This window comes from Odocoileus virginianus, chromosome 16 (genome assembly GCF_023699985.2).
Source record: "Odocoileus virginianus isolate 20LAN1187 ecotype Illinois chromosome 16, Ovbor_1.2, whole genome shotgun sequence".
NCBI lineage: Eukaryota > Metazoa > Chordata > Mammalia > Artiodactyla > Cervidae > Odocoileus > Odocoileus virginianus.
This window is the reverse complement of record NC_069689.1, coordinates 35,146,222-35,171,153: the sequence shown is the minus strand read 5'-3', so window position 1 is coordinate 35,171,153 and position 24,932 is coordinate 35,146,222. Positions and strand designations below refer to the sequence as shown.

At 36.0% G+C, this 24,932-nt stretch overlaps 1 protein-coding gene across 3 annotated transcripts in view; it reads right to left on the bottom strand.

The window, feature by feature from the left end:
- The window catches only part of PRKD1 (protein kinase D1), a 328,618-nt gene that overhangs the window by 22,087 nt on the left and 281,599 nt on the right, over window positions 1-24,932 (bottom strand). For all 3 annotated transcript variants that reach the window (XM_020913363.2, XM_020913366.2, XM_020913365.2), the window contains 8 exons: window positions 24,627-24,704; window positions 23,051-23,330; window positions 21,043-21,095; window positions 18,838-18,910; window positions 16,215-16,321; window positions 2,649-2,810; window positions 1,995-2,093; window positions 815-1,082 (listed from right to left, as the gene is read on the bottom strand). In XM_020913363.2, coding sequence (XP_020769022.2) covers window positions 815-1,082; window positions 1,995-2,093; window positions 2,649-2,810; window positions 16,215-16,321; window positions 18,838-18,910; window positions 21,043-21,095; window positions 23,051-23,330; window positions 24,627-24,704 — 1,120 coding nt within the window. The remainder of the gene's footprint in view (window positions 1-814; window positions 1,083-1,994; window positions 2,094-2,648; window positions 2,811-16,214; window positions 16,322-18,837; window positions 18,911-21,042; window positions 21,096-23,050; window positions 23,331-24,626; window positions 24,705-24,932) is intronic.

The following is a 24,932-nucleotide window of genomic DNA, read 5'->3' as shown; positions in this document are numbered from 1 at the left end:
TAAAATCTATCTTAAGGATTTTTTGGGGTGAGAATTAAATAAACTCCAAAGCATGTTCATGAGGAACTCCTTCCTGAAGCATGCACGCAGTGAGCCATTTTCTCTACCCTGACTGGCCCCGCCACTTCTTTTTAAACTATCTATCACTCTCCCTTTAAGAAGTAAATATTTATTAAGGAGAACTTAGTTTTAAGTAATGCAACACTGCCAAGGTAATCTATCCTAAAAAATCAGGATATATATAAGAAATTATACATGAAAGTTATCTAACACTGAATAAATAGAAATAATCTAAAGTATAACACTAGGGAAATGACTAAATAAAATATTATATACATGCTCTAAAGTCACATACAGGAAAATGGTATACAAAGAACTCAGTACACTAATAAATGTAATGTGATAAGTAAAATATCAGTATCATAAGGTTCTTGTGTCCATTTTAAGTCAAAATGCTTAAAACATAAATAGGCATACAGTAAATCAAAGATTACTGTTAGTTAAGATCAAGTATTGCCATTATATCTATGTATAAATATTCATAAGTTTTTAGGAAATAAACCAATGATGAACAGTTTCTCTTTATTTCATTTACCTCAAATTTGTATTTCTCAATTTCTCTACACATATAAGTTTCACCAGTAGATATTTTTGTCTCCATTTCCTTTACTTCTCAACCCACCTCAATCAATTTGTGCCCCTACTCTGGTGGGACAATTTGCCATGAGCATTTATCAATTTAAATTTCACGACTGAATTAATAATGTAACATTTAATGAGGAAGTCATTATCACTTCTGAATAGGAGATATTACCTTCATGAGAGATTTCCTTCCAAGGATTCGGCGGATACATGAAAGCTGCATTCTGGATTTGGTCGTGAATGTCCTCATCTTCATTAAATGGGAACGTGCCACTTAAGCTTACATAGATGATAACCCCAACGGACCACATGTCTAGCGAGCGATTGTAGCCCTTGTTCCTTAGGACCTCAGGGGCCAGGTAAGCTGGGGTGCCCACCACTGACCTCCGGAAAGACTTCTCTCCAATGATCCGGGCAAAACCAAAATCACAGAGTTTCACCTGTTGGTAATAATGGTTTGAAGATACGGTCAGGTCGCAGATTTGTGGGTCAGTCTGTGTCCTGGTCCACAACAGCTAAAAAACAACTATAACACTTTATACATATTGTACGCATTTCTCATGGTAGAACTAATAGCTATTTTCCATTTTATGTACTTGAGGGTAGCAATTTATGAAAAGACACAAAAGTATATTTTTATTCATAAAAATATCATCTGAACATTTTTCCACCTCCTCCCTAGAACTGAGAGACAAATGTGAAAATACGTATACATAAAAGTAGGTTATTCTGTTTTATAAGGCAGGAAAACTTCATGCAAAGTGATGGATTTAACTCAAGGACTTATTACAAATAAAGGTTGAAGGATAAGCACATGCCATCATCCACAATATCCTAAAAATTAGCTCTGCATGGACAGGAAGCCAGGATCCTTCGGCATCATGAAAGCAACACAGAACAGCCACCGTGGTCAGGTCACTTCAGACATGAGGGTCTCTGGAAAGAGATCCAGTTGTTTTGCATTCTCTGAGTTGAGGAATAAAAGAAACTTCCATCTTCATCCCGGGGAACAACACTGAACTGCAGTATCCTGCCTAACGTTAGACAGCTGGTAGCATCCCTGGGACTCTGAAGTTGTCTCCCTCTCAGGCCAGTGCTCCCAGCACTGACCTGGTGCTGTCTGCTCTCCAGAATGTCCTCACCACAGCCGCAGAAGCAGAATGAGAGGCCTGCTGTGCATTATACTATAAAGGCAGGCTGAACCGAGATGCAGAACGAGAAAGGCAGTCCCCATAGAAGACGGTAACAAACGGATGACACCAGGCAGTGAAAGTTTTGAGGAGAAAGGGTGACAGAATGCAGCCAGTGATGCTGTCGGCTGCCTTGTTGCTGAGAAACGATTTCATACTTGCCTGAGGGAAAGGATCAGCTGATGCTAGCAACACGTTTTCTGGTTTGAGGTCACAATGAACAATATTTTTAAAGTGTAGATGCCGCAAAGCCACAAGTATCTATAAAGGAGAAAATCATCAACATCAGCTTATTTTAATCTAAAAGGTTGTTTCAAAATGTTCTCTACTAGGACATAAATTTAGAGGGTCAAGAGAAAACTCAACATGAACAGTGACATTTCTTTACGCTTCAGACCCTGAAATAAGCTAGCATGTTTCTAAGGAAACTTTATTGGAGAAAGTACTATATTATGGTAACCAGATGGCAACCAAAACAGGTAAAGATAATAGAATTCAATGATATCTAATAGGATACACATTTCTGAATATTTGCAAAGATTCGGGACTCAGCCACTGTGCATTTTAAAATTTCATGAGCAGTTTTAATACCTGGGCCTGTACACACATTATTCATTTGGTACTGGCCTAAACCTTGACTACTATAGATATAAATTAGATAATACAATAAGCCTTTTCAACTTTTTTTTTTTTAGTGTAATTCAGACTCTGGAGGTAAGGACTAAACAACAGGGCTAGAAAGCTCTAGTTAAACAGTGATAACATCCAATATTAAATATTATCTTTTTTATTTCCTGACTCTAATTGATTTCTTACCTGAGTAATTAAAAACTTCGTTATGTGCTCTGGCAACCTGCCCTTTTCACTTGACAAGATCATCTCCAGCATGTCTCCATGGAGTTTTTCCATAACAACAAACACTCTTTCAGGCGTCTCAAACATACACTCCAAATTTACAACACCAGGGTGATGAAGGTTCTATTAAAGATAAATAAAGCACTTGAAGAAAATGAGTTTTTTGATACTGTTTGGCAAGCTCACTGATTATACAAAACTGTTCAAGCTTAAAGCTATGGAGAAACCCACACTTAAGATTTTTAACACCTCTAAATTCCACATGTGCTGCCTTATATTTTTGAAATTCTAATGTCTCCAAAAAATGCATCTTGACTTTCTGTGCACAGTGAATATTTTTTTCTATGCTATAAATCAAAATTCCAGCACAGTGAATTGCTAATTATGTTTTAATTAGAATATCATATTGAAAAATCTGTAGTTTCTTAGGATCATCTCCAATATTAAGTATGCTGTCCTAAATAAGTTTACTAGGCCATCCATACACACTTGATAGAAATTTAATGTAGACAAGATGAAATACGTTCACGGAGTGCATCTGACAGCACTGATGAAGCACATTAATCGAAACCTTTTGGGGCTGCTGTGCTCTCGGAGGCTGCTCTAGTTTGCTACAAAAGCTCTTACACAGAGTAAAGATACCCGTGAAAACAGCAAATATTACTGAGCCCCTGTTTTGTTCAGGACATCATGCTATGTGGTAGTGCTTCATAGTTCTCAAGCACTCAATAAATATTTCCACAATAAACTAATGGCCAATAATGATAGGCTGCATTTGGCTTGACATGTTAATTGTCACACATGTCAAGTAAAATTACTCTTAACATTAGATGGGCCCTTGTAATGATGCTTAACTCTGAATGTTGGTCTGGGGTCGTCAACAAAAGCCTTTGATCATTTGACCTTTTTTTTTTTTTTCCTGCACACAACAAAAAATCCTAACATTAAAAGAACTATTACATATTCCACTAATATTTCAATGAAAAATGGGGAAAAAAACAATCATCTTGAATAAAAATTACTGAAAGAAAAAAAAAAAAAAAACACGGACTGACTTAAATGTGTTTTAACAGTTGACCACAGGGAAGAAAATAAATCCTTTATTCCAAGGGAAAAAATCTTAGTCAGCCATAAAATTAAATGCAAAATGAAAATTTCACAAATTATTGGCAACCTGCAATGGCTTGGTCTTCAGACCTCCCAGACAGATGCTGGTGGTGAACAGTGGGGGGGATGTGAGTGTATCTGCACCGTCACTGCCCTCCATGTAACTCCTCAGTACAGAGAGTCTGGCATTGACCCAAAACGGACATGCACTATGGTTGGCAGTAGCTCCCATGATGAGAACCTGCCTCGCTGGATGAGAATCCCGCCCACTACTCTGGCAATTCTGCTCGCTGCCTTAGACATCAGATGAGACTTTAATATGTGCTTATTTAATTTGTATTTTCCCAGAATGTTCAGACCAAAAGTATAAAATGAATTAATGAGACTGTTTTTTGTCAACGATTTCCCCATGGACTCTGAAGGACTGTATAAATGTCCTCTAATAGCTTCTATTCTCCTCTTATAGTCCTCTAATAGGACTTTGAATATACTTAGGTATGTATTTTAGGAAATAAAGTATATTCAAAGAATTCGTTGAATTAAAGGTCATGTGAACGCAATTGGTAAAAGAAATATGTCTCGGAAAAGTTTCAGCTGCTACATTCGTTGTACTTGGTCCTTGACTTCTCACATACAAAACCTTTACATTTTACAGGTTTGCTAAAGAATATATTGAATGGTAGCTGAAAAACCTTTCCAATAGCAAAATGACTTTATTTTTCCTGCATAGCTGATATATAATAAGTTGATACTTTTTGAGTTCATTATGTATGGTTGAGACAAAGCCATTACAGATGCCTACTCAAAAGCTATAGGTTTTTTGCACTCAATAAAGTGATCAAACTTGCCTTTACATTTGACAATAACAAAAGAAAGCAGAATATACAGAATCATGTTCATTAACAAAAATCTCTATACTGATAAGAAGTTAATTTACTGAGCCTAGAGAAGATATTTGAAGACTAGAGAGGGAAAAAAAATAGTTACTATATTGTATCATGTATCATTCATATTGCCTTTTTAACACCTTAAGATCAACTCTAAAATGAAGTTTAATCAAAGTAGCTGATGTGACTTGTTCACAATTTTAACTTTTTATAGAAACTATGAAATAGTTTTTCAAAATTTTCCTTTCAAAGTCTAAAGTAAATTAATTAACTTAAAACTGGTTTGATGATTATAACATCAACTATGGCATAGTAGTGTTCAGAAAGAACTTTTGTTAACTTCTCAGGCCTAGCTCAGGGATTTGGATAATAAATTTCATGGCACAGTAAGCTACTACAGGACTTTGTGGCCATCTGTTTGTTACATTTAAGAAAACTAATTTTCAGGAAATGAAACATTTGGTCAAATATAGGAAAGAATAGTGTCCATTCACACATTACAGATTGATGACATATCCATGGGGTGAATATGAGTTATTTTGAAGTCTGGGAGGAAATGCCATTTGGAGATCAAAACAAAAATTTTCTGACTCAAACTGCCTAGAAAGTTCTTATATAATTAATGGAAGCTAGTCATTAAAAGCAAAATATTTTATAAAAACAGTAATACTTTATAAATAACATTTAATTAAAATTTTTAGTTTATACATGTATTCTATTTTATATTATGCATTTTAGATTTGCATTGAGGGTTATTTTACTTTAATCTTTAAATCTAATAGTGTTGCTTTATTGTAAACCTAACATTGTGAATTCATTCCCAAACATCTAGCTGTGATCAATTAATGTCATGTTTTCCCCTTCTTCTATCTTCAGGATTATTATACTCAAACATATGAGAGGTAGGAAAGAGAAAAATTAGATTCAATATATCTATTCAACTGGTTATTTAGGAGTCAGCCTTAATGCGGGAACTTCTAACTAGTTTTCTATCAAACGACTAAGTGATTGAGGTCATTCTGAGACAGAAAGGAAGAAAATTAAAGTGAAGAATCCAGGATCTAAGTTCTAAATGGCACACGGAGCAGACAGAATACACCAGCACAGCGGTGTGCAGCGGCGAGGACGGGAAGTGAGGCAGAGCAGCAAGGCAGTGGTCACTCCTGAACTGAAAGAACACACCATCTTATACATTTTCTAATTACAGTCTTTTAAAATTTAGGCTTCACTTACTGACCCTAGAAACCACAATCACTTAATAACTTATGAAGAGCATATAGCATGGAACAATACCTTGAGAGTTGCTAAAAAGTCAGTGTAGAGAGGAGATGATTATAAGAAGACGTGAAAGATAATACCCAAATTAATGTGGTCAACTCAGCTATCTCGCCTAAATTCTCTAGTTTGATAACCAGAAATTTCAAGTGGAAGAAAAGAAAATTTCCTTTTGCCTTTCACCTCAAGGGAGTTTGAAGTGTGAAGCCCACACTTAGGCTTCTCAGTTGTCCTATCTTCCTAGGTGGCTCCAGTGGTAAAGAACCCGCCTGCCAATGCAGCAGACTGAAGAAATGCAGGTTCAATCCCTGGGCCAGGAAGATCCCCTGGAGGAGGACATGGCAACTCACTCTAGTACTCTTGCCTGGAGAAGCCCACGGGACAGAGGAGCCTGGTGGGCTACAGCCCACAGGGTCACAGAGAGTCGGACACGACCGAAGCAACTTAGCATGAAGTAGGCACGCATCTTCCCTCATGGGCTTCCCTGACGGCTCAAAGGTAAAGAATCTGCCTGCCAATTTAGGAGACACGGGTTAGATCCCTGGGTCAGGAAGCTCCCCTGGAGAAGGAATGGCAACCCACTCCAGTATTCTTGCCTGGAGAAACCCAGGGACAGAGGATCTTGGTGGGCTGCAGTTCGTGAGTTGCAAAAGAGTTGGGCGTGACTTAGTGACTAAATAACACCATCATCTTCCCTCATGCTGTATTTTTAAACTTCAGTGATGACAGAGGTGCTTCTACTCTGACGTCAACAGGTGAGGGCTGTGTTACACCACACGAGAGCCCTCCTGACTTAACATGGGGTGGGGATCATTTGGTTGTTGCATGCATGTTTGGTTGACAAAAGCCTACAATTGATAAACAGTGTCATACTCTGGTAGTTATCTTTTAGGAGGTAACATTTTGGGAATGCACACTGATAATATCTCAGAACCAATAAAGCTAACATGTAATGTCAGAGGAATAAATGCACCAATATTACTTCAGTAAGACCAGATGTAACAATCCACCCTCCTGTGAATCACTGGCTGACATTTAGATCAGTGGAGTCATAACCAAATTTAACCTATTAGACTCTGTGAACTTAGAAATGACCTGATCATTCCTGGTAAAACTATTTGCATATACCATCCATCAGAACTTGCAATATTATATTTTTGTGTGGCATTAATTAGCTCAGACTGACCCTGGTTAAAATAGCTCAAAATTTTGTGGAAGAAATAAGTTGAAGCATCTCCGTTGGCTGTTAATATAATACATATATTGTGTCCAGATATCAAGAAGGGGAGTCAGCTTTTAGATGGCTAGCTTACAATGCACAATTTACCATTATTTTTTCCATCTTAAGTTACCAACACGTTCTGTACATCCTATTAAGTAACACTGGCCCAAGAAAAATGTTTTAAAGAATCAGTTCAATATTTGCATAGAAGAAAAAAAATCAGGTGAGGCCTGATATGTAATTCCTGTATTCACATATATCCATAAACCTATCTACAACCCTCTCAATCATTCTGAACTTCATCTTTTCTGGAACTGCTTTAATCTAGCTTTAGATTTCAAGGCCATTTAGGGTCTTCCCTGCTGGTCCAGAGGCTGACTCTGCACTCTCAATGCAGGGGGACTGGGTTCAAACCCTAGTCATGGAACTAGATCCCACATGCCACAACTAAGAGAACGCATGTGGCAACTGAAGATCCTGCATGCCATGATGAAGACCTAAGATCCTGTGTGCCAAAAATAAACCAAATAAGCAATAAATAAAATAGACCTGGTGCAGCCAAATAAATAAACAAAACTAAATATTAAAACATTAAAAACACTTTATATATTATTTAATTCAACCCCCGTAAAACATTCCTGTGAAGCAAGCACATCGAGTCAGATGAATTCTAATCCATAATTAAGGAAACCAAGATTAAAAGAAACTTAAGAAAAAACTGAAAAGCTCTGACTGGAACCTGGCCATCTGACACTAAGTTTTCATTATGACTAAATTGTTATGGAACACAATATTTAGTCAGAAAATTTTTCAAGTTTGTTTTCTTTTTATTATAATAGATTTTTAAAAGTTTTTTCTTCTATTTTAGACACATATATACATAATTTACAGACTATTTTTTTAGAGCATGCAGAAGATAACAAGACCACTTTAGAGCTGTAAAACATGTCTTCAAAAGAAACAACTTCATGAAAATTGTTCACATAATCATATAAAAAAGAAAAAATCTTTGAAGAAATATGAACATATAAGGTGAACCAACAGAAGTATAAACTTTTTATTAAACATAAAAGATAAAGTACTTTTTGAATATTTTTCTCCTGAGAAAGAAAAGTTGACTCCTTCATGCTTTAAATAAAATCACCAGTTTCTGCAAATTTTCATTTTCCCACTCATGCTTAGCGATATTATTCTCTGGTTTCCTGTTATGATTATCTCTTTCCACCTACTCTTGATCATCTTTTTAGACTAAGAGAACAAAGCCAGGTATTTATAAGACACATATTTAATCTTGTTCTGGGAAGATAAATTACCATGTTTTGTAATCAAAAAGGAATGAAGGTGAAGTATACTTTATTATCTTACTGGCATGCTTTGCAATTCTATTCCTTCAGCTGTGGCAATATAATTTGCTCAACAAATATTTACTGAGTGTTTACTAGGGGCCAGGCATATGTTAATATATTTTCAGCTGCACTTCAGGTTTTGAGTCAACCGTGCTCTTTGTTAACATGAAATTATATGTCTCTATGTTCTCTATTTAAGAAATTCAATATCAAGTTATTTGAAATTATTCCTAGGAGCTAGACAAGTGGTGTCAATACTATTAATAGTAAGATAAGTATGGAATCTTTACTATATGCCAGGCACTAAGAAGTTCAACAAATTATCACACTCAATTCTTATAACATCTGTACAAAGTTTTATGGATAAGGAAATTGAGACTCAGAGAATCTAAATAACTTATCCAAGCTCCTAAGACTCTTAAGCCTAATGTGAGAACCCTGGCAGTCTAAGCCCAGAAGCTATGCTATTTAAACATTATGCTGTCTATTACCTTAGTATTTTTCTTGGACTCAAATCCATTTAGAACCAGTGCTGCCTGTTCTAACTAGTATGCATCAGGGGCTATGCTACTTAAGCCTCCTCATCTTACTCTCACAACCCAACTGAGCATGTTCTCTGGATTTCTGAATGCTGCCTCATCAGTCTTCTCACCACAGCGTCCCCTATACCTTTTATGACATCCACACTGACAATTTGGATTCCTTGCCTTCCTGACTGATAAAATTTCTTTCCTATTGCTTAACCTGTTTTTAAGCTGGTGCACCACCCCCACCCCCATCCCAGTGTTGTTCTGTGTTACCAATTCCACTCCTGATCTTGAAGTTTAATTGCCTTTAAAGGTATCACTCTGACATACTGTCTGGTTTCTTTCACACCCGATGCCCAATCTTCCTCCCAGGGCTAAGCTTTAGAGGTAGCTGTAACATCTGGAACGATGAGCAGCCCATCTACAAACTCTTCTTTCTCATAAAATATCATAGTTTTCTAACTGGAGCCTAAAATTTAATTACTTATTTATACAGAATGGGGGCATTTTGACTGTTAAAACTAGCTTTGATTATTGTATAACTAGTAGAACCTCCAAAAAAGTTTTCTTGCATTTAAACTTTTTTCTCTATATCATCCCTCAATAGTGATCTGATCATAATAATTTTTTGAAAATATTTCAATAATTCAATCACCCAAGCATAATAAAATCCAGTTGACTTGGCACGATACCTACGGTTCTCCATAAACTCTCACAAAAGCCATTTCCTAGTCTCACCTACGGAGAAGGCAATGGCACCCCACTCCAGTACTCTTGCCTGGAAAATCCTGCGGATGGAGGAGCCTGGGGGGCTGCAGTCCATGGGATCGCTAGAGTCGGGCACGACTGAGCGACTTCACTTTCACTTTTCACTTTCATGCACTGGAGAAGGAAACGGCAGCCCACTCCAGTGTTCTTGCCTGGAGAATCCCAGGGACGGGGGAGCCTGGTGGGCTGCCGTCTGTGGGGTCGCACAGAGGCGGACACGACTGAAGCGACTCAGCAGCAGCAGCAGCGGTCTCACCTAAGCGTGCTCTGTCCTTTCACAGCAGTCTCTAAACTAAGGGAGGCAAACTCTTAGGGAGATGGAAGATTAAGAGATATGTGAGCAGAGGGATAGTGTTAAGGAAAATTTGCTTTGTTTATATTTGTACCCATACTACCTGGAACATGGGAAGTACTCAATAATTATATCTTGAATGAATGAATCCTAACAATCCATAAATAATTTTCTAATACAGATCTACTTGAGAAAATCTCCATATTCTTCAAATTCTCAATCCCCAAGTTGCCTTTCACAATAATTTTTTTCCCACTTTTCAAAAGGAAGGTATGCTTCTTATACACTCCAAACACTACTAAGGTACCTTGCCATGGGGAAGAAAATTGTCTAGGAAAAAAATAAAGGGAAATTTTGAAATACTGTGTTGGTATGAATGGAATAACTCTAATAACTTGGAACTCAATTCTTTGGCAACCTAGCTCTAATGCATGCTTTCACCAAAAGCAGAGAAGCATTTAATGGATCTATTAATACAGAGAATTAAAAGAGGATGAATTTCTGAAGATAAATCACTTGAACTGTTTCTATCTTATTTGGGGGGGGTGGTGCTTCCAACTTGGCTTCTACAATTTAACAAAAGGAATAAAATTGCTGAACTGTTTAAACAAAAAATAATAATCACCTAAAAATTTATTAGCTGTATTAAAAAAATAAACTTCATTAAATAATGTGCTTTTAGTAACATTTCATTTTTATCTTAACAAGCATAGATCAAGCTTTGCAGAATATTTATCTTGCTAGACAAAGGTTTTACAAATAACTGTAATGATAAATGAATTCAGGAGAATGCTTTAAACATTCAGTGTTATAATCAAGAAATTTAAATATATACAATGATTTTTATTGTAAATAAATATGAAAGGAGGACCAATAAAAGCCTTTAAAGTATAAAAATATATAACATTGGAATATATTTCTGTGGTAAAAGTATAATGTAGTCAAAGGAAACAAAAATACTGTAAAATATGCTGCTATTGCTTAAAAAGCCTATGCATGTATTTTTAAATGACTGTTTAAAGATATAAAATGTTTTTGATATTTAGATTGTAATGCATATATTTAAATGAGCTTTATTTTCAAATACCAGTATTTTCACTATAGTACAAAATTAATTCTTTGGACTTCTGACAAAATAGTTCTAGCTGTCAACTTAAAAATATACAAAGATACAACGAGTTTTAGAATTCTTTCTGAGAATTCTAAAAGTGTTTAGAATTTGAAGAATCCTTAGAATTATTTTTTCAAACCACATGAAGTGATTTGAAGCCACTCTTTTAAAATGATCTAGTTTTCTACTTATATTTCATAGTGTATTTATTTTACTAAGGTGGCCCCTCAGCCTAATAACCCTTTCCAACATTTCTTTGGTCACCAAAAATCATGACTCTTCAAGATTTCACCAGTGCTCTATTTCTCTTTGAAAATCTCCCTCATTCCAGTACCCTGACCCCTGCCATAACCCATGACTTCTTTCACTATGTCCTATGTTTTCACAGCTATCCTGACTTGCGGTCACTTGTATCTGTCTGTCAAAATATATGATAAATATTCTAAAAGGTTTCACTCACTGTTATACAACCTAATAAATTGCTTTGTATCAAAGAAGGAAGGGCTTCAACAGCACTGTTGAATGACTTAATATTTTTATTAATTGTAGGAAATTAATTGAAGCTCCTTCAAAACTGGAGAAATGATAGCAAAATGGATAAAATTAGAGAATAACTTGCAGGGAAAGACATTAGGAATAATCGCTTGGTTTTTGGCTACTTGGTTTGGATAAGACTGGCACAGCAAAGTGGAGATGTCCTAACACCAGAAATAGGAGACTGAAGTGTCTGTGAAAGAACAGAGCTCACGAGATAAATTAAGGAAATAACCTGAGAAGTAATGACAGATGAGTCTCCTAAAGCGGATGAGCTCACTCTGGGAATGAGTCCCAGGTTAGCATAAACCATCAGATGAAGGGAAGAAGGTCAGTAAGAACAGAACTGGCAGGGCTGGCAGGGAAGGTGACGTGGGGCCTCATCGGTGCATGGGGCCTGATGAAGTGATGAGTGCTGTTGAAGCCCCGAGACCAGTCAAGTAGGGTAAAGACTGAAAAATAGCCGAAGGGAGATAGTGGGGCAGAGGGAGACGACAAGAGTATGGCAAACGTTCCTTACACTGTAAAAAGGTGTAGAAGCCAAAGACAGACATTTATGAATAAGAACGGAAAGCAGCACAGAGCACAAATTTAAAGTGCGTCAGTATAACATGTGCTGAAGCCATGAGAGATGGCCTAGACAAATCAAGAACACAGTTTGTTGCTGCCGTTCTTTTGTTTTAAAGTTAAGAAATGCTTCAATGGGAGGAAGAGTGCCTCACAATACAGAAATAAGAATGATGGTGGAATTTTAGGAGATAAGTACAAGGGGACATACTTAATCTATGGCCTGTAAAATTCTTACATATCTTTTCCTACATTCTGTATTCAGCACTTTTAGTATTCCAACATGCTTTAATATAATGTATCATAAACAGAAGCTCTAGTATTGTTCCTTAGAAAAAAATAAGCTGATATTTAAGATAAAGACAAAATAGTATATCAGTTAGAATTATATATACTCATTAGCATTATCCTAAAGCTTTTGTGCATTGTGATATTATGTGAGAAAATAAAAATGACTTTAGACTGAACAAGCCTATGTTGATAACTTAAATTCTATTAAATATATCATGCCAGTATCGCTTACTTTAGATTGTAAGTTTCTAAGCCTTCTAAGATTAATTGCATCTTCTTACAAAAGTCAGTTTTCTGTGATATCCCCAATAATCATAAATTATCTTTTAATCCCTATTTTGTTAACATGAATAGAAAAAAAACAAAAATTTCAGATTTACCTTTTTTAAAAATCAAGATACAACTTATAAAATCATACTATAAATAATATCTCTTGGGAATTTTTGAATGAAGTTTAACATCTACATTAATTTATCATCCTTCTGAAATATGATAATAACAACAAAGCATTTAGAGATAATGAAAACAGCTATTTGAAATGATGTAAATCAGGGATAACTATGCCAAAAGAGTCACACTTGCCTTAATTTTTCAACTGTTCAAAGATATCTACAGAGTATAGCTTTCTAATGACTAAATCAGCCTCTCGAAAGCCTTCGCCCAGTAAAGATGATGAACGAGAAAAAGAAAGGAGAAGCCTACCAGCCTACCTTTCACACATTCATTTTTTACAACTTTGAAGTCCTCTACAAGCTAAGAAGCTTTTTTAATTAAAAAAAAAAAAAAAAAAACAGAAACAAATCAGAGTTCAACAACAACAAAAAAACTAACAGAACTACATGAGAATTTTCTCCCATCAGCTATTCCCAGCCTACTTGGTCCTCTCTGGAGAATCTCAGAAGGAAGAACAGGATGGGGCAGAACTAGTCAAGACTCCAGGTATAAGCATAAACCAGGAAACTAGCTTTCATAAGTGAGAGACCATGGGCAGAGGATACCAAATACTTCTGTGTATCACTTTTATATCCAGAGGGAGAGGATTCTGCTCCTCAAGATTAGGAAAAGAAAACCTTCTGCACCATTCGGATGATTTCAATCATGGTACTTTTTCTGAACATATCAGTTAGTGAGTCAGAAGCCTCCCCTCATCTCTCTACTTATTACCATATTTTCTTTTCAGGTTTAAAAAAATGAATTATTTATTTTTATAAGAAATATAAAATGGCAATGAGGGCTTTCAAAGAACAAACAATCCTTCTTAACTAACCAATTAACCATTAATAGCAAACAGAGTCCAGACATTTGCTTCCTGGTCAGATACTACGACTTCTTATGTGACAGGATGATGTCTCTGTACAGTTTTAATTCAAGAAGCATTCATCCAATATTTGCTAAACATCTAATGTTTGTCAGGAACAATCTTTGGTGTTTGGGATATATCAGTATATATTTTGGGATATATATCAGTTATTTGATACTGTTGGCAAATAACAGCATCTGCCCTTCTGAAACATATATACTCTAGAGCAGGAAGTGGGATTGGGGATGGGGGAAGAAACCCCACAGCAAATATAGTAAATAAAATTCTGTAATAGGCTAGAATATGGTAAGTGCTATGGAAAAAGAGAATACAGATCAGACTAATTTCTGGTGAACAAGTTTGAAACAAATGTCAACTTTTGTATGAACTCTCAAATCTCATATACATAAACCAAGCTTTAATAAGACTCCTTGTACAAGTTTTGTCATTAAAAATTCAACATATAAATATGTTGTAAACATCAGACTAAAAGTAAACCTGAAAAGACAATTTAAAGACTCATGACAGGAAGGACTTGAGTGTCTTTGTCCCCACTGTATCCACTGAGCCAAGAACAGAGTTTAGCTCATGATGTGTACTCAATAAATATGAGTTTGATGAAGGAAGTGAAAAACGATTGGGGACAATGGGGATGAATGATAACTGATGAGGATTCTTGAGATTTCAGGCCATAATAATACGTGAACTGCTCAAACTCTTCGTATGCTCAAGGGACAAAATCTGACTTTCAACCTAACCAAATTCTTTATAGAAAACCACATTATAATGAAATTTTTGCCAAATGCATGTTTACTGCATCTGAGTTGTTGATTGCAGCTACTCTTTTGCAAAGGAGATGGAGTCAGTTTGTGGTATATTTTATTTTTCTACTTTACTACAGAGCCAGCAGCTGATAATGTGTTGTCATGCTAGGAAAGGTAATTAAAGGGCTATACAGGGAGAATTAGACGTTCCTCTGCAGTTTCAATAAAAAGTAGAAAAGTATAACCATGTTAATTGAAACTCCTCTTATGTCCTGTAAAGAAGGAGAACTGTCTTATCCTTATGCCAACTGTGGCAAGGCTCAGAGGAGTCAGGCCTTCAGGACATCAGGTGAGGGGGACTGGAAGGTGGGGGGTCCAAGTATGGAATGTTGTCACTAAGTTTTCAGACGCGGCAGCTCAATATGGTGAAGTTAAGAGTTTTTTACAAAAGAACCTGAGTAGCCAGCACTAAACTATGCATGAATTGTCAGCTTAAGATCTGTGGTTATCTTCTTCCAAGAAGGCAGAGAACACTGCGGTAGTTCTTTGCGTTACATTAGTTGTCCAAAAGCACAAAAATACCAGCTTTTAGAACATATGAGTCTCAGAAAAGTCTATGTCAGTTTTTAATGTACAGCAACAATTATTTTGGTTGTCTGTACACATGAGATCTTTTAGGGCAGAAAATCATATCTTTTTCAACTTTTTTATTGTATAAACTCAATAAATGCAGAAATGCCATCTGTTTTGTTTTGTGAGCAATGCTCGGATGAATATTAGTTAATACTATAAATTAGAAATTATGATCAGCTTGCATGACAAGGAGATAATTATGGAAGTTATATAAAAATTGGCATTTATCAAGGATCTAAACTTTCCAGACTGGACAGCTAGGTTGGCCACATTTAGTAAACAACTGCTCCATTTCCTTTTGATCCTCATAAAAAGTTTTAATAATTTAAAAAATTATGTATATCACATAATACTTTTCATTAAAAATTCTGGCTTTAAAACGGGACTGGGACTGGCTTAAAAAATAAGAAGAGTTAAGGAATAGTCTCAATATTAAATAAAAGGCTTACAGTGAGACACAGAGAGGACATTAATAAGATCAAGATCATCTGATTCTCAGGCATGTATTACTCTTTTACTTGATATGCTGACAGCTACATACTGACATATACTCAATTCATATAATTATCACAGCATAAAGGAGGAGTGTTTATGAAGGCAAGGTCATTGATAATGTAAAACAAAAAGGTCGCAGCATGTCCACTATGGGCAAATGCTGAAACATTATTCATTTAATGAGAATTAATAACACATTAAAACCTAGAATTAAGCACATAAAAAGGAAAAGCTGCTGCCTAGTCTCAGGGAAGATACCACCCAGGCAGTGGTTTGATTCTTGATCTGCCTTTTCACTTATTTAAACATGTTCCTAAATATCTATGCCACAGATAATGGGTAACTTTTCTTTGTTTTGCAGAAGTTTATGGGATATATTATAGCCCCCACATAAAAAACAAAAAGTACCTGAAGAATTGCAACCTCATTACGAAGCTGGCTTTCTTGTTTTGTTGGAAACCTTAACTTGTCAATGATCTTAATAGCTACATCTCTTCCTGTTTTACGATGTTTACCTTTAAAATAAAAAAGAAATATTAGCATAATTTTATTAAATATCATTTCTATTGAAGAATACCAGAATTTATAAAGACATTTTAGAATTATAAAAATGCTTTACTGAAAAAATTAACATTTCTGGTGAGCACTGACTTTTGCCCATCAAGATTTCATTTCTTAGCTCCACTATTATAGATCAAATATACACTATAAACTTAGCCAAATTCAAAACACAAAAGAATTAGGACATTAAAAGCTATTCATATGAACAACCTGATATTTTCTTATAAAATATATGTTTTAGAAACAGGATATGGAGCTACTTAATATGGAAAATATTCATACCACTGGCAAAAGTACTCTCCTAAAGAAAGGATGAAGTCCTGATAAATTAATGTATGTTATAACAGAAAGAATAAAAATCTTGCCACTAACAGCTTCATGGTCTTGAGCAAACCACTAAAGCTTTCTGAGTTCCTCATCTTCAATGGTAGCACTGTTGTGAGAAATAGATGTAACAAGATATGTACAGTACACAGAGTGCCTAGATAACTATACACACTCAAAAAACATCTTATCATCATTATAAGCACCATCGTCATCATCTGACAGGCCTTTTACATAAATCATAGTCAATGTAATTCTCACAATTAACCTTCTAGGGAATCAAAGGGTCCCCTCAAGCTGTTCACTTCTACACTACCAGATTATAGAAGATACAGAATATAGTCATGCTAATTGAATTTGAAAGTGAAACTAATTACTCACTATTTTTGGTCACATATAAACTAATTCGAAATTCTATTATTTCTACATTTGGTGTAATTCTAGTGTCCCTTCTCCCTACAACCACTTTCACTGTTCCTTCCAACTCCTCCGAGAAGGCTTCCCTTCACAACTGACAAAACTATTGTCTTGTTTTCATGTTCTTTACTTTGACTGGCTGCAATCTCTATTCCAACTCAGACTTTTACTGCAACTACTGCCTGCGAGACTGTGGCTTTTTTAGTCTCCACGTTTCTGTCGCTATGGCACTTGACCTGTCTTCTGGGACTGCTCTTATCTGCTTCATCTGTTTGTGTCCAGGTGTAACTTTCTAGTCTTCCTTGTGGAGGCCTCCTGCTAAACCCGCTCCTTCACTGTTGGATGTTACAAACGATCTGGCACATGCTGGTTTCTCTAATCTCATTTCTTACCCATTTCACCCCCACACTATATTCAGTTATGTATATTTACCGTACTTCATGGGCTTCCCTGGTAGCTCAGCTGGTAAAGAATCCACCTGCAATGCAGGAGACCCTGGTTCAATTTCTGGGTCAGGGAGATGCCCTGGAGAAGGGACTGGCTACCCACTCCAGTATTCTTGGGCTTCCCTGGTGGCTTAGATGGTAAACAATCTGCCTGGGTTCGATCCCTGGGCTGAGAAGATCCCCTGGAGGAGGGCATGGCACCCACTCCAGTATTCTTGTGGAGAATTCCCATGGACAGAGAAGCCTGGTGGGCTACAGTCCATGGGGTCCCAAAGAGTCACACATGACTGAGTGACTAAGCATAGCACCATGCTCTATACACCATGATTTTTTTTTTTTGCATGCATGCAATTATTACACTGCAGAACAATTCCCTGTGTTGTACTTAGTCTCCCCAATCACACCGTTAGGCCTTGACAGAAAATACAATGGTTGCTGACTCACTGACAGGTTTTCTGTCAAAAAAAAATGATTTGTACATTTTATAAGAATCAAAATTACTTTGTAAAACAGAGTAGAATTTAATTAGTTTTTAAATAAAAAAGCACAATGTTATACTATGATAAGTAATAGAATCAAACACTGTGATTATTTCAGAGCACCCCATCTCACAAAAAAGATAATCAGTTACAGATTATATTAAGTAATTGAAAGTTATGAGGCCCTTTTATAGGGCACGTAAAAAAACTGATATCTTTGAACTGACTAGAATCTAAGACAGAAGTTTTAACTAAATTCACCAAATAACCTGAGAATAAGAAAAATGTAAAAATTTAATATTTTACTTCAAACATGTAAAAATTGCAAACCTTAACAAAATACGTAACATTCCTAAAGATGTTAGAATGGAAGATGTTAGATTCTAACATCTAATAAAGACGTTAGAATAGACTAGTTTTTGCCTAGTTACATGAATGGATTTCTATAGCACTGTGACAAAATATGCTAAGAGGAAAAAGAATGTTTCCAAATTACAGTTTCCTTGTTTCTCAATATTTTGCCTGTGTAAACCAGTATTTAACCATTACTGTATATAGAGTTTGTCAATATTTAAGCAAAAGAAATTTTGTAGGAGTAGAAAAATTTCTTTCAAAACAGACATGTGCTAATTTCCCAGTTAGTGATCACCTCAAGAGAAATTTCTAAAAAGGTAAGTGACAGAAAGACATAAATACAAAACACATTTACATATAGGTTTTTATATTCTTCTTGGAGATATTAAATTTCTTAACACAAGTAGCCAAAACTTTAAATTAATAAAAATACTTGGTGAATCAACATACCTCCATACACAATTCCAAACTGTCCAGAACCCAGTACTTCATCAGGAAAAATCTGATAAACTGTGCTGATGTCCTATACGTGCAAGTCCAGAGAAAAACAAACATGAAGTGGAACAACATATTAGTCCTAATAAACTCTATAATTTTATTAAATATATCATTAATACTTGATGAATTTAAACATAAACAATTTAAATGCCAGATGAAATCTACAATATAACGATAATATTAAAAACTCATCCTTCAATTTAATGTTATGTTTGAAAACTATTCTGCTCTTAAGCAGCAGAAATTTTTCAGTGTTCAAGTAAATAGGTTTCATTAGGGAGAAAAAAAGACTTAAAACTATATAATGTCATTTACATATATAATGCCAGTATTTAAAAACAGATTTGCTTATTGAGATGGTTATTTAGAAATTTCACATTAAATAATCATGATTCCCAATCCCAAGTCTGTGTGAGTCCTGATTCCAACCATTTCATTCTTTATGGCTAAAATGGTAAGGCTGCTTCTTTATCAATCATCTACATCAGATGAATTTAAACTGGAAGGAAAAGGGGCTGAATCACTGTGAATGAGCCAGAGACAGAACAAACCGATAATGAAATTCTCATTTACAAGGTGACCAAACTGTTTCACTTTTTCCACTTATAGAGGTTACACGTTTCCAAGCATCTACTCTTTCCTCTTTGAAATAATAATTGCTAAGTAAAGCATTCAGTTTTAAATGACTATGTTTACAATCTGTGAAATGATGATGACAATAATGAAAGTATAATGTAATACTTTTTCACTTTCAGTATTGCTATGACATACCATGGAATTTTCTGCCTATCCTCTACCTTTTTACCATTGTCCTTTCAAAACCAAAAGTCCTTTTACATCACATCTTACCCTTTGAATATTCTATATATTCCTATCCTTTTCCTTCGTCTCTCCTCCAGAAAAAAACTATAAGTTCTCTCTAGCCTGTGATCCCTTCAGAGTATCTATGGTTCAGAGTTCAAGGTTGTCTGAAGACAAGAAAAGAAATTAATATACGCTAGTAGTCTGAATCCTACTACTTCAAGTATTACTTCATTTTTTTCTAATAGCTCAAAGGCCACCTAGAATTTGTGGGTGGAAGAACCGCAAAGGAATCTAGAATTTCCCAAGAGATTTATAGGTAGATAAGTATTTCTTAAAGTCTTCTCTGGCTAAGTAAGAGCAACAGAAATCTTCATCTATCTTGTGACTAACAGAACAAGAGGTCTTTATCTATCTTGTGACTGACTGAACAAGAATACAGCTAATTTTTGTTATGAACTTTTCCTACTTCTCTCAATTATATTGGTTTTTAGTTTACTTTATGCCAATTTAGTAAAGGTTGCAAAGTTATGCTGGTGATAAATTAAGTTTCACGGAGTCTACTTTTTAAAAAGTAAAGTCAAACCAGTGTAAGGCTACAAATATTTTCCTTTTGGTCACAGGCATAGCAGTCAAAATTGAGGGAAAAATCTGAGTCACAGGATGAGGTAGGAAAGGCCTCATTACTTTTGGGCTTCCTGCCACAGTGACAAAGTATAATAAAAAATAGCAAACATATGACAGAGTGTAAATTAACTTCATAATATGTATATGACCTACATAGAATTTTCAAAAACTGAGCTGATGGAATTAGGTGGTACAGTTGACTAGGGTGCTAGAATGTGGCCCCATAAAATCTCATTTACGCAGTTTTATCTGGTCTCCTTGATAAGTACAAGTGATGGTAAGTGTATGTGTAACTCCTTGTCATATGATAGCACTCCTGGGTGGCAATCAGGGAAACAGAATAAGGGCATGTTTAAGCTACTCATGAAACTCAATAATTTATCTATTTTATCTGGTATTACATAACATCAACCATTTAAAATTCCAGTATCAAGATGGGTCAAATACATAAAAAATCAGGCACTGCATTATAATTGCTTACCTGAAATGAATAATAGTTATTTAACTCTGCACACTACAGAATAGATTACAGAAAATCACTAAAGAATTGATACAATGTAATGTTTCTAAAATTTTATAGAGGAAAAACATCCAAAGGGACCCTATTTAATTTTATAGAAAATACTAAAAAATTAAAATGTCAGATCAATAAAAATGCATTTTATCATGCTCTTATTTTCCAATAAAAGATCACAGTACCAAGTTTTATGTCAGTAGGTACATACTCACCACATTTTCTTGAATCTGGCAGTTTGATACTGAAATACTCACAGAAATATCTCCTAGAAATACAAGTTAAAAAGTACACAGAAGAAGTAAGAGAGGTAATCGCAAAATAGGTAAACACATGCTTACTAATCAAGCTGCAGGGGTGTTTTTAAATCACAGCAATTAGACTTTTCTAAGAAAATATTAGAATATTTGTTTGCTTTTACAGTTACAGATTACTCTGTACTTGGCTTTGAAAAATAATAGTACTTTGTCAGTTTAGAGTTGGAAGTCATAAAGATTTTGGTTCAAATTCTGGTTTGCCATTTCTTAACTCTGGTACAAGCAGAAACAACTTAATGCTACTAGGGTCTGATTCCCTTACCCGTAAAGCAGGCAAAACATCAACATCCATCTATTGGAGTTATTTTAAAAATAGAGATCTCACATAAAATAGTTAGCACTCAAATAGGCATATATATCTTATTAATATGTACTGAGCTTCCCAGGTGGTGCTAGTGGTAAAGAACCCGCCTGGTGAATCCCATGGATGAAGGAGCCTGGCAGGCTATAGTCCATAGGGCGGCACAGAGTTGAACATGACTGAAGCTACTTAGCACGCATGAATGCAATATGTGTACTGGTTGTAGAGATCGACTAAAAAGTTGTGACAAATCAAATCTATCACAGATCATCAGATCACCGTGATGAGAAAACAGAGGGTTCTTTGCCACAGGCTTCATTATTAATAGCCATTATGAGATTTTTAAGTTACACTTGTATACAGATACTCCTCTAAAATATCTTTCAAAAATGAATCCTCCATTTTTTATCTTGATTGAATTCTGGTAAAATTTATCTTATACTACAATGAACTTTGGCCACCTCATGCGAAGAGTTGACTCACTGGAAAAGACCCTGACGCTGGGAGGGATTGGGGGCAGGAGAAGGGGATGACAGAAGATGAGATGGCTGGATGGCATCACTGACTCAATGCGCATGAGTTTGAGTAAACTCCGGGAGTTGGTGATGGACAGGGAGGCCTGGCATGCTGCGATTCATGGGGTCGCAAAGAGTCAGACATGACTGAGCAACTGAACTGACTGACTGACTGACAATGAACAGAGAGATCTACCTGGGAAAAAAATGATTTAAGAGTTTCTAAGTATTTGAGCACGGAGAAGGCACTGGCACCCCACTCCAGTACTCTTGCCTGGAGAATCCCATGGCCGGAGGAGCCTGGTGGGCTGCAGTCCATGGGGTCACACAGAGTCAGACACGACTGAGCGACTTCACTTTTACTTTCATGCACTGGAGAAGGAAATGGCAACCCACTCCCGTGTTCTTGCCTGGAGAATCCCAGGGACAAGGGAGCCTGGTGGCTGCCGTCTATGGGGTCACGCAGAGTTGGACACGACTGAAGCGACTTAGCAGCAGCAGCAGCAAGTACTCTGAACACTAAGTCTCCTGCAGAGAGTAGCACATTCGGTGGTTTTGGAGGACTTGTGTTAACTCAGATTTGCAAATAGCAAAAGCGGCATTCCAGTCAAGCTCGAGCTGACAAGATTACTTCTTTTATCGCCAACAAGATTACTTCTTCCTTTATCACCAGTAGCCCAAGTTTCTGCTATTATTGGATATACTGGGTTGACATGCATTTGTTCAAATTTTTAATATAAAATAAAAAGTAAAATAGGATAATTTAATGAATGAAACACCTTAGTATATGTAGCAGCTTTTATTTGGAGATCCCCCCGTTTTTGTTGTTCAGTCACTAAGTCATGTCCAACTTTTTGCGAACCCATGGACCGTAGTACACTAGGCTTCCCTGTCCTTTACTATCTCCCAGAGTTTTCTCAAACACATGTCCATTGAGTTGGTGATGCTATCCAACCATATTATCCTCTGTCACCCACTTCTCCTCCTGCTGTCGATTTTTCCCAGTATTAGGGTATTCCAATAAACTAAACATCCCCAAAGAGGTTCTCGTCACCTGTTCTGAAGACAGGCGGAAAACTAGCAGACTCACTGTGCACGCTGGTTCCTGAGCCCACAGAGGACCCCTTGGGTATGACGGGCATGAGAGCATGCTGGATCGCCATCTCCCACATCCTGGCCACATCGGCACCAACACCACTGGTGAGGACACTGCTATTTGGTGGTGGGCTGGAGGGGTTGACCACATTTTCTCCCACATAATACACGATGTTTGCTGTGGTGATCTCAAAACAGTGAGGGTTGGCCCCACTAGGAATTAAAGCTGATGGTTTTGCTGGTTCCAAAGATAAAATTTCTGATAAAGGTATTTCCTGTGGAAAAAAGTGTGTACTAAATGGAGTTTATCAAAAAGATAAAACTTTCAAATAAAACTCATGCCAGGGACATGTAAGAAATGACATTACACTCAGCTATCATTTCTATAAAACAGCTTTGTAAGACACAGAATATAACTAAGAAAAACACAAAAATAAAATTATCTCCCTTTTCCAGAAAAATTCAAGTGGCTTTTCAGTATGTTCATGCAATAAGAATAAATATGAATAATTTTGAACCTGCATCAAAATCTAAGTCTTAGACTATAAATGTTAATTTTAATAACTGTGAGGTAAAATCACAACCCTTTTGAAATGCATTTGGGTATGCACAGCTGTTTTTAAATTTCAACTATTCTTTAAGGCACTGAAAATGAATCATGTAATTTGATTTGATAGATGTTAATATAATAATATAGTCACATGAATAGTTTTAGTGAGGAACACCACAGAGAGTGGTTTTAAAAGCAGTTGCTTTTAAGATAATTTTGATATTAAAAAAAATTAATCACCATATTGTCTTTTAGGATGGAGAAGAAATAATAACTTTTAAACAACTTTTAAGAAATAATAACTTTTAAAACAAATTTTAATTTAAAAGCTAATGAGGTTTCCTTTTTCTCTTAGGTCTGTATAAAGGGGCCATGGAGAACGACACCTACTATCACTGAGCCTTCATTATTCTTGATGGAGCAAATATATACTTTTTCACTCTATATTTCTTTTGGAACCGTGTTCCACTGGGTTATATGTTATGTGACATCTGTATTATTTCACGTAGAGAGACAGAATGAAAACAGCTGCTAAATTATTTTTCTAGCAGAAAGTGCTCCTTATGATATTGGCAATATATGGAGGAATCATACAATATTTCTTAACCCCTAGTGACATATTTGCAGGACTACCAGTGCAAAACAAAACAAAGAAAGTTGGACGGAACAGACTTCAGGAATTTACTTTTCACTAATCTTCTGTGACCCTGAACTTGCTAGTTCAATCACACATCCCTGGTAAAATAAGACAGTTAAGTTTCTTTTCCTCTCCCTCTACCCCACCATCCCATGGGGCCAGAAGCATTCCACTGTGAAATTTGCAATTCACAGATGACTAATCAGCTCACAACCTGATTTCCCCCAAATCTAAAACTACAGAGAAGAAAAAAAATATCTCTCAGAGCAAGCTTCAGTAAGAGCCACGTTTGTTGGGTGTAATTTTGTATTTCTGATACTCTACATTCCCACAAGAAAGCAAGAGGGGGCATGAGACCTCAGTCAAGGAAACAGTCACCCTTACCTTGTAGTACCTGCTTCCTGTGTCATTCTGAAAGAGGGTAATACATTTGCTATCCAATCTCCAATAGTGCCGCTTCCGCTGAAACAGAAGTTTGATACACTATCTTTTAAAAATTAAAAAAAAAAAATCTAAGACAGATAAAATCAAAACATTTTCCCATTGGGGCATAAGATTTGATGGGGGAAAGTGTGCAGCCTTTGGAAGAGGAAGAGTAACAATTTCAAGACTCTAGAAGGTGTCTATTCAGCAAATGTGTAGTGAGTTTCTGTGCCTACATTTGAGAGTTATAAATATTAAAGGAGATGA